This window comes from Salvelinus namaycush, chromosome 24 (genome assembly GCF_016432855.1).
Source record: "Salvelinus namaycush isolate Seneca chromosome 24, SaNama_1.0, whole genome shotgun sequence".
Classification (NCBI taxonomy): Eukaryota; Metazoa; Chordata; class Actinopteri; order Salmoniformes; family Salmonidae; genus Salvelinus; species Salvelinus namaycush.
In genome coordinates, this window is record NC_052330.1 from 7300080 (window position 1) to 7312995 (window position 12916).

Consider the following 12916-nt stretch of genomic DNA (forward strand, 5'->3'; position numbering starts at 1 on the left):
TCTCCCAAAAAGTTACATATTACAGCTTTAAAAACTGATTTTAAACATAAACCTAACCCTAACCACACTCAGTGTTGGGGAAGCTACTTCGAAAATATTATGTACAAGCTACAAGCTACCAATTACTTCACACTGGAAGAAGTTAAGCTACACTAAAGCTACCCTTAAGAAAAATATAGTTTACCCTTAAGAAAAATATAGTTTACCAAGATTTGAATGTAGTTCTACAACCACCATGCTACTGCAAAATGGAGTTAAATTAGTAGTGGAACTACATGTGGTTCACTACTCACCAACACTGACCACAATGCTAACCTTATCCCTGACTTTAAATTAAGACCAAAAAGCATATTTTTGTTGTCATTCCTTTTTAAGATATAGCACTTTTTTATTTGCACATTTTGTAACATATTTATAATCGAATTCATCAAACGATTCAAAATGGCAGATTCAGGCATTAGCGAAAGTTTCACGTAGGTGAATATCTTTTTTTTCATCCAGCCAATGAAATCGCGTTTTTCTCGCTCCAAAGGCGCTGATTGGATGCATTCATTTATGATGCTGATTTTTGACGTATCAGCTAGGCGCGGAATTTGAAATACCCTACCAGCAAAGTCCGTTCTTATTATAGCTCAATGGCAAAGACAGTTTCACAGTACTCTGTGACACCAGCCATGCTAGCGACACAGATAGAATAAGCCACCAGTGTCTTTGCTAGCGACGCGAATGCAATACTTGGTATTTAGTTACTGAATTAATGTAACTTAGATTTGCGTGTAATTGCTCATATTTGTGTTGTTGGAATTTGGAGTGGGAACCGCCAGTCTGCTGTTCAGTCCACACCATGAATGTTGGTTCACATTTACAGTAAGTTCGGTATCTTAGCTAGCTTCCACACCCAGCTAACGTTAATCCTGATTCCTTGCTAGCTAACAGTAGCTAGCCAACTAATGTTAAGTAACTATTTCCTATTTTGCTGCTTGGTGAATAATACAAGATTTGATACTAGAGTTTCTTTGCTGATACAATTTACAGTAATACTTTGTTTTGATTGACATAAACGTATTGTCATCCATGCTAGAAGTTAGCTAGCTACAGTAACAGTTAAGCAGAAGAGAAAGGGGTTCAAACTGCGGTTGAGTTTTTAATCAAAGTAATTGGCTTTACAGGAGCTTTGAGGAAAGTTTGAGCAACTATACTGGAGACGACCCCCTAGATCCATGGGACAGGTACTGTAACTTGTGCATGCGTTTTATTCCATTATTATCTTCATAGAGGGGGCCACCAACAAAAGTAAACCATTAAGGGTTATGCATCTGTCATTGATGGGATATTTTTGCATGCAAATCTCACCTGGTTTGTGAGTAACAACTTTTTTTTGTGTGTGAATATTTATTGATGTGTAACTATCTTTACCATACTTTTACATTATTTCAGATTTATTGAATATCTAGAGAAGAGATTACCTGCTGAAGACGCCAAGGGGATGTCTCTTGTGCTAGATCGTCTAGTACAAAGATTTCTCCAAGAGGAGCGCTACTCCAATGACATCCGATACGTAAACTACTGCATCAAATGTGCAAGTTATTATGATGAGCCCATCAAACTGTACAGTCACATATACAGTAAGGGTATTGGCACCAGAGCTGCAGTCCTTTATGTGGCGTGGGCTCAACAGTTTGAGCAGCAGGGCCTGCTTCAACAGGCTGACGCCGTCTACCAGAGAGCCATGGAGAACCAAGCTGAGCCAGTTGACACTGTCCTTCAGCAATACAGGTTAGTTTGAATTACATGTCAAAATTAAGGACTCTATTGACTGAAAGTTTTAGCCTTTCCATGTTGTGTTTATTGTTGATACATCTAAATGTATTCACAGGAGGTTCCAAACCAGCACTTCTAGAGGTGGGACAGGGGCATCAGGTGAGACTGTTTTCTTCCTTGTGGACTGGTTCTTTGACTAACGTATCCACAATCTAACCTGAATTTGTTTATGAAAACAGAAGGTGTACGGAATCCTCTTCAGACTTCTCACTTGGTAAATCAGCTGCAATCCCACAGAGAGCCTGGCCCACAGTACAAGGTGAGTTACCACATTTTTTTTGTCTTCAAAATGTTTATAAATGGCTTCAGAATCATTTCTCATGTTTGTTCATAGAAAGTGATCAACAGAGAAATATAAATGTTTCTGCCACAGGACCCCGAAGGTCTGTCCCAATTCCCTGCCGACAGAACAGTTCGCATGTAAGTCTTTATAGCGTAATAACAAAACGTTTTAGTGTGCGTGTGTGTATATATTTTTTGTTTGTTGAAAAGTTACATTGTATATTCCCTCTAATGAGACGACTCTCCCGCAGAATCTCCCGGTCTGAAAATGTGGTGGTAAATAAACCCAATCTAGGCCCGGCTGTAAACTTGCAAACAGTGTCGATGTACCATACTGAAGACCTCATCTGCGAAGGGTCTGAACTTTGCTTCGAGGAGGTCCGAGCCAGACGATACTTTGTGAGATGCAAGCAAGTGGAGAAGCAGAGAGAGTTTGGTAGGATCATATGACTTTCTAACGCAGCGCTGTTGCATCCCACTCCTCTAACAGTAGAAATGCAAGGCTGTATTTTATCGTGGAGTCAGACATCAATATGAACTGGCCACATGACATCCTTTACAGACACCCGTTATCTAAATCAAATGCACCAACAGCTGAGTGTGTGCCTCACTACCACAGTGCCAACTGTGAGCTTTGACCAATGTTTGTTTGTGTTATATTACCAGAGGAACGTCAGAGGTTGGCTAGAGAGCAGGAGGAGGAAGTGATAAGGATGAACCAACTGCTGGAGGAGCTGGAGAGTAACCTCGGTGTGAGCTCTACAGTCCAGGGAAGCTCAGCCATTGCTCCACAAGTGCAGGTAAGAGAATCCACATGGCTCCTTAACTTCAGTTGTTTCTATTGTCGTGGTTCCCATAGAATTTGTATGACCCTTTTTTTAAATGTGGCATGCACTTCTGTTTTCAGGCATCCTGCACACCTGCAACAGGACTGAATCCTGGGTTCCTACAACAGTCCTTTAGGCACCCTCCACTCTCAAACAACCTCGGAATCAAACCTACTCCAGGCTTGAGACTGAACAGTGGACAGGACCCCAGAAAAGGCACAGTGAAGGAACCTGCGGCCCACACTCAGCGCGTCCATCTCAGGGTTCCCATCACAGACACCCTGCTCTCACAGATGTCCTCTCCCCCATCTGGACAGGTGGAAGAGGAAAACACCTCCCATAGCTGCTCCTTTCACCTGCCAAAAGCACCAATGGGTCACTTGCGTCAATGTACAGAAGCACCAAAACCATCTGCAGTTGCTCCCCAGGCATATTCTCTACAGGCCTCTCTGGTTCAACCCCAACCAAGACAAAACCCTAAGCCTATTAGATTGTCATTTGGATCGGCCCCAAAGAAGCCAGCAGCCTATGAATCTGAGTTGCAGCATGGGGCAGATCCTCTCCAGGATGTTCGCTCCCAGTCCCAACTCGGTGGCTTAGTGAACTACCTCAGCAGCAGCTTCCAGCAGCACAATGGCAGAGATTCCCAGTAAGTGATAATGAGTCATCATGTCTAAAGATTAGTCCTGGTTTCAGATGTCATTATTCACAACCAGAATTTATTATGTGTCTCTAGCCTATTTAGCTCTGGCAGGGCGAGACACCTCAGAGATGTAGATAATGAATTTGTTTTAAATTATTTAGCCTTTTATCGTCGAAGCTAATCATTTCCCTTTGTTTTTCCAGTGAGGTGTCTGTCAGTGAAGGTACTGAGTCGGAGGTGAAATTAGATGGTAAGTAAAATATCATAATCTGGGCTCTTTATTCCCCTAATTAGTTTCCGTATGTGAATTAAAAGGTTTAATTACACCGTCCCTCACTCTCTCTGTCAGTATCACAGGGAGGGACTGGGAACCTGTCCCATATCACTCCTAACACTTCTCTGGGATTGGTGCAAGCCACCCCGTCCAGGGTTCTCCCATCCCCAACAGTCAACACACGGGAGGCACTTGGTGAGTGGGGTACTCAACTATTTTCATTTACTGAAATGAAGGCATTTCTTCATACATGTATTGGTCAATCAATCATAGTGTGTTGTGTTCAGATATTGGTGATTTAAATTCAAAGGCAGAAAAACAATTGGTGCTCAAATCAATCACTTCCGTTGTGCTATCTGCTACAGTCAATCCCTTTTTTGGTGGAGATAATTCAAATGTATTACCATACATGTGTATGGTAAAGGCAGTACAACCAATGGAGATTTAGCATAGAGAGATCCTATTAAGTTACTAGAGGGGCTATGTCATGAACCTGAATAAAAGTTCCAGAATGGGGTGAAAATGGCAGCCATATTGGTCAGGGAGGAATGAATGGCAGTACGGTGATAATCCTGATTTTTCTTATGCAGGAAAATAAAAGTAAGGTATGTGATGCAGTGCTTTTAGAAAGTATTTAGACCTCTTCCATTTTTCCACATTTTGTTACTTTACAGCCTTATTCTAAAATGGATGAAATAATTTCTTCCCCTCGTCAATCTACGCACAATACCCCATAATGACAAAGTGAAAACAGGTTTTTAGAAATTTTAGCAAATGTATTACAAATTAAAAACAGAAGTACCTTATTTACATAAGTACTCAGACACTTTGTTATGAGACTTGAAATTGAGCTCAAGTGCATCCTGTTTCCATTGATCATTCTTGAGATGTTTCTACAACTTGGTTGGAGTCCAACTGTGGTAAATTCAATTGATTGGACATGATTTGGAAAGGCACACACCTGTCTATGTAAGGTCCCACAGTTGACTGTGCATGTCAGAGCAAAAACCAAGCCATGAGGTTGAAGGAATTGTCTGTAGAGCTCCAAGACAGGATTGTCGAGGCACAGATCTGGGGAAGAGTACCAAAAACATTCTGCAGCATTGAAGGTCCCCAAGAATGCATGGCTCTCGACCTTCGCCTCTCCCGAGTCCGTACGGGAGTTGCAGCAATGAGACAAGACTGTAACTACTACCAATTGGATACCACAAAATTGGGGGGAACCACCAATACTCTTCCCAGAGCTGGTCGCCCGGGCCAAACTGAGCAAACGGGAGAGAAGGGCGTTGATCTGTGAGGTGACTAAGAACCTGATGGTCACTCTGAAAGAGCTCCAGAGTTCCTCTGTGGAGATGGAAGAACATTCCAGAAGGACAACCATCACTGCAGCACTCCACCAATCAGGCCTTTATGGTAGAGTGGCCAGACAGAAGCCACTCCTCCATAAAAGGCACATGACAGCCTGCTTGGAGTATACCAAAAGGCACCTAAAGGACTCTGACCATGAGAGACAAGATGTTCTGGTCTGATGAAACTAAGAGTGAACTCTTTGGCCTGAATGCAAAGCATCATGTCTGGGGGAAACCTGGCACCATCCCTATGGTGAAGCATAGTGGTGGCAGCAACATGCTGTGGGGATGTTTTTCAGCGGCAGGGACTGGGAGACTACTGAGGATCTAGGGAAAGATGAACGGAGCAAAGTACAAAGAGATTCTTTTCTATTTTTGTGTGTATTTTTCACCCCTTTTTTCGCCCCAATTTTGTGGTATCCAATTGGTAGTAGTTACAGTCTTGTCTCATCGCTGCAACTCCCGTACGGACTCGGGAGAGGCGAAGGTCGAGAGCCATGCCTCCTCCGAAACCCAACCTAGCCGCACTGCTTCTTGACAACCCGGAAGCCAGCCGCACCAATGTGTCGGAGGAAACACCGTACACCTGGTGACCATGTCAGCGTGCACTGCGCCCGACTCGCCACATGAGTCGCTAGTGCGCGATGAGACAAGGATATCCCTGACGGCCAAACCCTCCCCTAACCTGGACGATGCTGGGCCAATTATGCGCCGCCCCATGGGCCTCCCAGTCGCGGCCGGCTGCGACAGAGCCTGGACTCGAACCCAGAATCTCTAGTGGCACAGCTAGCACTGCGATGCAGTGCCTTGGACCACTGCGCCACTCGGGAGGCCCCACAAAGAGATTCTTGATGAACACCTCAGCCTGAACGCTCTGGAGCAGGTTAAGGTTCACCTTCCAACAGGACAACGACCCTAAGCACACAGCCAAGACAACACAGGAGTGGCTTGGAGACAAGTCTCTGAATGTCCTTGAGTGGCCCTGCCAGAGCCCGGACTTGAACCCGATTGAACATGTCTGGAGAGACCTGAAAATAGCTGTGCAGCGATGCTCCCCATCCAACCTGACAGAGCTTGACAGGATCTGCAGAGAAGAATGGGAGAATCTCCCCATATGAAGGTGTGCCAAGCTTGTAGCGTCATACCCAAGAAGACTCGAGGCTGTAATCGCGGCCAACGGTGCTTTTACAAAGTACTGTGTAAAGGGTCTGAATACTTATGCAAATGTAAAATTTCAGTATTTTATTACATTTCTAAAAAACAGTTTTTGCTTTGTCAGTATGGGCTATTGTGTGTAGATTGATGAGGGGAAATAACTATTTCATCAATTTTAGAATAAGGCTGTAACGTCACAAAATGTGGAAAAAGTCAAGGGGTCTGAATACTTTCCGAATGCACTATATATCAGAAATTGTGTAATGGAATTGTCAACCTAATATTGTCATATAATTATACATAGTTTATACAGGTTTTATACACATTTTCTGTATAAATAGCCTCTAAAATATATGGAAACAGACCATAAATATATCAGATTTGCTTTTCTTGGAAAGCTGTGTGCTATTATATGATAGAATATCAGTAGTCGTTGCATTTACAACATGTCCAATCCTATCGTCAACTGATTTCAGCCAGTATATGGATAATGGCTGTGAATTGACTATATTGTTTGAATGGAATGTTGGCAGTTAATTAGAAAAATTTATGGAATTATTCCTGTAAAACTAGCTGGCTAGCTACAGTAGCTAACAAACATGCAGTGCAGATAAATGATTCAAATTCATTATTTTACACGATCTTATCACAGCACTGGCAAACCATGGTTTACCAATTCCCTGACCAAAATGGCTGACCTTTATCATCCCATCCATTAGAAGGTTCATGTCCATTCTAGAATTCTAATTCCTAATTATATGGTCCTTTTTAGTATCTCACCTCTCTTTACCTTCCCCTCCAGATGCGATCATGGACATGTTCCAGGCTCCAACCCTCATGCAGGAGGAACAGTTCCCCAGCATGTCAATGCATCAGGCTGAGAAGAGCTTTGATGCTGTCTACCACAGAATGGGTAATTCAATTCCCCCTTCGATTGTAACTTCTCAACTTTTTGTTTGTCTGTAGGTCAAATCAGAAGTGTATTTACAATTGCAAAACACTTCACAGTAAAATGAGAGGTAAAAGAAAACAACAATCAATAAAAGATGCATAATGGCAGGTCACCCTTTTTGATTTTACATTGTGGTTAAATGTCTTTTTTTCTCTTTTTTAAATTATTATTTAAAGGAAGCACCTCTTTGTTCAGCAAGCCCCCCAATGCAGTGCCTTTCGCAATCTTTCAGGATGAGAACGAAAACAAGGGGAACTGCAGGTGAAGCATGCGGTTCTTCTCCTGCATCCCATTTTCTTTGCTATCTCTTTAATTCTCAAAGTAAATTTATGAACACTGCTTTATGGTGCTTTTCCTGCTCCATTTAGTGCTACTATGGTGGACAAGGCTAAGCCACCAAGGGCCCTAGCAGAAATCGCTGTATCAAAAAGAGAGAAACAAGATGTAAGTGCAAAATTACATGGTGACGTACTCATCTTCATTTAGCAAGGACTCAATGAAAGAATATGGTTGGGTTATGTTAAGTTGTGTACACAATGCAAACCTTTATCGTTTCGTGTGTGTGTGTTTGCTCAGGAATCTCCTTCGGAATTGATACCAGATGAAAGCACTATGTGGGGAGCACGCTACAACTCCCTGGCCACCTGCCCCAACAGCACCAGAGACTTTTCCCTGTCGGCCCACCTGGTCTCCACCCCCTTCCAAAACAAAGCTCCTTCCTCCTGGAACTTTGAGCAGGACCAAGGTAGCCCTCTATCTGAGCTCATGCATGCATCCCAATTGCCACCATAGGGCTCTGGTCAAAAGTAATGCACGACATAGGGAATAGGGTGCCATTTGGGATGCAACCATGAGCTGTTCAGAAATCAAATGCCCTCACCTGGTAAACGGTGTCTGTAGTTCAGAACAACAATGTGGTCTAAAGCAAGTACTTGACCTTTTTTGTCTGACTTTTTTTTCTTTTCTCCTCCCTCTAGAAAATGATCACCCCAGAAGCTTTAGTGGTCCAGAAGAGGGCCCTTTCCTGCGACAGCCCACTAAACTCAGGTACTTACTGGTAACCTGATATTGTAGACTACCAGTAACTGCAGTGTACTGTACATTTTCACTCGAATGCTCGTTGGTCAATGTTTTTGAAGTGTAGTCAAGTGTTTGGGTCAAATGCATGTAGTTGCCTCCATGGTGGAGATAATGAGTTTGTTTCCCTCCCTCAGCCCTATCATAGAGCAGAGCCCACCTGATGGGATATCTGAGACCGGCACTGAGTGCTCTATGAGAGCGCAGGGCTTTGCTGAGCAGGGCACCATCGTGGGTGAAGGGCTAGCCCTGGCCCAGCGAAGCCTGGCTGCCTGCTCCATGACTGAGGTGCAGCATCATGCCCCGGCCGCACTGTCCTTCAGAGACCAGACTGCCCCCCTGGCTCATACTGAGGGGGCAGGGGCCAAAAGCCCTCCTCCCAAGGCCTCTAAACCAGACTGGGATGTCTATGTGAGCCCAGAGCAGTCTTTAAAGCCAGCCTGTCCTCTCTCACAGCGTGCACCTGTGGAAGAGGCATCCCTTTCAAAGAGCCAGATTGATGCCTTCAAATCCAACTTTGATGTTTCAACTAGTCCAGAGAAAGCCCCAACACCTGCTTTTGATATCCCAATGAGCCCAGAGTGTGCACCCAAGCCAGACTGGTTAGTGGTAAAAAGCCCAGAGGTTGGGGTTGAACTCGACCTGGACTTGGATGCCTTCATGAGTCCCTGTCAGGGTCAGAGAACAGATGGCTTCCCTCTGAAGACCATGGACATCCCTATGAGTCCAGAACCATCAAAGTTTGGCTTGGATGTTACCATGAGTCCAGTCCATCCGTCATCAAAGTTCAGAATGGATATTCCTATGAGTCCAGCTCCAGAGGTGAGGTACGGCATGGATATTCCTATGAGCCAAGACCAAGGGTCAGAGCTGTTCTCTGACCCCTGGGACGATGAGCTGATCTCCTCCCTGCTCTCCAAACTGCCCATGCCACTCACCTCCCAGCCAAACTTCATCACCTGGCAGTGCAAAGTCCCCAGCGTGGCACCCAAGATGACCATCAAGATGGGTAAGAAAGTCTTGGTGTGTTTACTGGCAGTGACTTAAAAAGAATTCACCCTATTTTTTTAAAATCTAAAAATCGCTTTGATGGTCATCCACAGGTGAAGGCTCCTTACGGGTTGACTGCGTCCTCGGACAGGGTGCCTTTGCCACGGTCTACCAGGCAACTGACCTGACAACCTCAGAGAAGATGATTTTAAAGGTAGGAATGATAACATGATGGCTTTATAGTGACCGTATCCTCACAATTCATGCACTCCTATTGAATGCTTGATTGTCAGTTCTTGTATGTATCTTGATCTGTACATGTAGGTGCAGAAACCAGCCAATCCATGGGAGTTTTACATCAACACTCAGCTGAATGCCCGGCTGCAGCCCAGCGTGCGCCACCTCTTCAGCAACATCCACTCTGCCCACTTCTTTCAGAATGGCAGCGTGCTATTGGGCGAGCTCCACAACTGTGGCACCCTATTGGTGGGTAGTAACCGCTCTTCATCACCCACCATATTTTCTCAAACAATTGAACGTCAGGGCTACGTCTGTGTGCACTTGTTCACTTCCCTTCACTGATTTGAAAGGAAATGACTGGTATTAAAAATATGATGGAAACTCCCAGTAGCCCATGTCTCTACCAATCCAATGCTTTTAGATATGTGGGAAGTAATGAACAAGTTTACACTAAAAGAGAAAGGAGATTGGGATGCACCCAAAGACGCCACACCGGAGCACTAAATGGAGTTAAACATGTTTATTACTCCCCTCCAGAACGCTGTGAACCTGTACAAAAACCTGACTGACAAGGTGATGCCCCAGCCTCTGGTGATTTACTTCACTGTCTGCATGCTGCACATGGTGGAACAGCTGCACAGAATCCACGTCGTTCACGCTGACATCAAACCAGACAACTTCCTGCTGGGAGATAGGTAGGGATGGCTCCTTACTGGTGGTTATGTCTCTCTGATGTGTTTTTGTTTTCCCTGTAGTCATTTCTAGTAACGGGTGGATGCGGTACTCTACCAGGGATTACCAGTGGCTCTTCACTGTGCTAATTGTCTGTTGTGTTTTAGGTTCCTGGAGAACAAGTCCTTTGACCCAGATAACCTGGATCATGGCCTTGCCCTGATTGACCTGGGTCAGAGCATTGACATGACTCTGTTCCCAGAGGGCACTTCGTTCACTGCCAAGTGTATGACCTCAGGCTTCCAGTGTACAGAGATGAAGAGTGGGAGACCATGGAACTACCAGGTAAAGTGTGTCTGTCGGTGTCAAGTGCGTGTCCTGTAGTGATATGGGTGGATGTCCGATACGACCTGTTGAGAATATTAACTACGTTTCTTTGTGTTTTAGACCGACTACTTTGGAATAGCTGGAACGGTGTACTGCATGATTTTTGGAACATACATGCAAGTAACACAGGAGGGTGGTGTGTGGAAGACAAATGCAGTATTTAGAAGGTAACCCTTGAGTAGGAGTGCTAATGGCTTTTATGGTTTCACTACTTTTTGTTGCTCCAAGTAATCGCTTGAATATTTTTGTTTGTGTTTTGAAAACATCTCCCCTTTTTGACCCAAAATATTTCTAGCATAGTTCAAATTCACACTACTTTCTCCTTCCCTCTCTCTTCTCCAGAAATCCCCACAGTGATCTGTGGACAGAGTTCTTCCACACTCTGCTGAATGTGCCTGACTGCGACTCCCTGCCATGCCTGCGAAGCCTGCGCAGTAGACTGAGCACCGTGCTCCAACAGAACTACAGCAACAAGCTGCCGTCGCTGAAGACCCGCCTGGTCATCCAGCTGTTAGAAAGCCGGTCGGCACGGAGATAGAACTCCCTGAGAACCTTGATACTCCTGGGTGCTGTTCAGTAGGTATAGAATGAAAGAAAGTGGTCTGAAACTGAGTGGAACAAGGAGATGCTGTGTGAACTTGTCCACTAAGAAACACTTGTTTTTGTGTTTCGTAACAAAACGTTGTCAACACGAGCCTAATGTACACAACCCTGGATGATGGGTATTACTGCCATGTCTCGTCTCTACTCCATTTGTAAATACAAAAGATTTACCTTGAATTGGGTCTTGAATTGGCTACCTTGAATAACCTTTTTATGCATTTTTTATATATTTTTGTCCATTTTGTAAATGACATAAATAGGGAGATTGATGTTGGAGATGTTATGGTGTATTTTCATTTGTAAATAATTAAAAACCTTTTCAGTCTGCCAAGTGTAGTCATGGTCATGGACTCTGGCTTTCAGTTGGGTCCCAACAGAGATCATTGGGGTGCGGTCCGCATTTCTGATGCTTCCGGGTGAGCACGTGCAGTCAGACTACATTGGGATTAAAACATTTGTATTGTCCTGTAGATTATTTGGATATGGTTGTCTTTCTGCTTTACGAGTTGGCCTACCTATTGTATTACATTGAAACAGTGGGCTGCCTATGCCTGGGCAGAGAATGAAGTGGCAGTTCTATTTTCAAGGAATGTAACTTTTAAAATGATTACACCACAGGAGGTTGGTGACACCTTAATTGGGGAGAACAGGCTCGTGGTAATGACTAGAGCAGAATCAGTGGAATGGTATCAAATACCCCAAACACATGTGTTTGATGCCATTCCATTAGCTCAGTTCCAGCCATTATTATGAACCGTCATCCCCACAGCAGCATCCACTGGATTACACTATAGTTTACTACAGAGTCTGTAAAATATATATTGATAATGGAAAAAAGTGGAGGGCGCTCAACCAACGTGACCCAAGTGCAATCAAAAAAACATGATCAACATTGAAAACGCGAGCGCCAGCTACGAGCGAGCATTGCGTCTTTTAATTAACTTTTGATTACCCATTCGTCTGCCTGCAAGTCGTCCTCCTAAAAGGTAGGCTATATCCTATATGCACTATTTAGCGCAAGAGAAAGTGCATGTGTCCGCTTTCATCATTCTTGCTTCAAATTCCGTAGCCATACGTGTGAGATCAGGTGCGCCTGTGGTCTCAATTAGAGTAGGCTAGAACGGGACAGTTATATTTTCAAGGAAATGTTCTTCCCAAATATGATTAGGCTGTAGCTTACTACGTTTCCTATAAATACATAATGATCACCTATATTTCTCCGTCTTAAAATCTTCCCACCTAAAAGGTAGGCTATAAAAATAGCTCAAAATGAAGTGAGTGTCTCTCCAACTCTGCTCTCGTCAAACTACATCTAGTATATTGGCTAATATAGCCCAGTAATACCCATGGTCTAATATAATGGGCCACGTGAGAATCTGGTCATTTAACCTATTTAAGTTATTGTTGCGCATTTTAATATTGCTTATAGGGCGCACAATTGCTGGGACCATGGCTAGAAAGTGAGCTGCGTCACATACGCGTATAATAACATTGCGGAACAGTGGTTGGCTTTGGGACCCGTTTTTGCGATTGCGGATGTCGTATGAAAAGATGCGGTGTAATGAAGAAATGTGTCCAGCACAGACCTCTAAATCCAATTTTAATGCAGGATGATGTCACTAGGCGTCGCGCTTGTTCATAAAG

At 44.0% G+C, this 12916-nt stretch overlaps 1 protein-coding gene across 1 annotated transcript; it reads left to right on the forward strand.

Moving 5' to 3' along the window:
* The first annotated feature begins 649 nt into the window (after positions 1–649).
* LOC120019645 (mitotic checkpoint serine/threonine-protein kinase BUB1-like) lies at positions 650–11595 on the forward strand. Its single transcript, XM_038963011.1, has 23 exons — positions 650–867; positions 1170–1229; positions 1438–1776; positions 1877–1920; positions 2001–2080; positions 2195–2241; positions 2355–2539; positions 2770–2903; positions 3011–3579; positions 3777–3823; positions 3923–4042; positions 7154–7264; positions 7480–7564; positions 7672–7747; positions 7880–8048; positions 8281–8350; positions 8518–9389; positions 9484–9584; positions 9695–9856; positions 10148–10305; positions 10450–10627; positions 10730–10836; positions 11012–11595. Exons 1-23 carry the CDS (start codon positions 845–847, stop codon positions 11205–11207), a joined length of 3933 nt encoding a protein of 1310 aa, XP_038818939.1. The 5' UTR covers positions 650–844; the 3' UTR covers positions 11208–11595.
* Positions 11596–12916: the final 1321 nt, after the last annotated feature.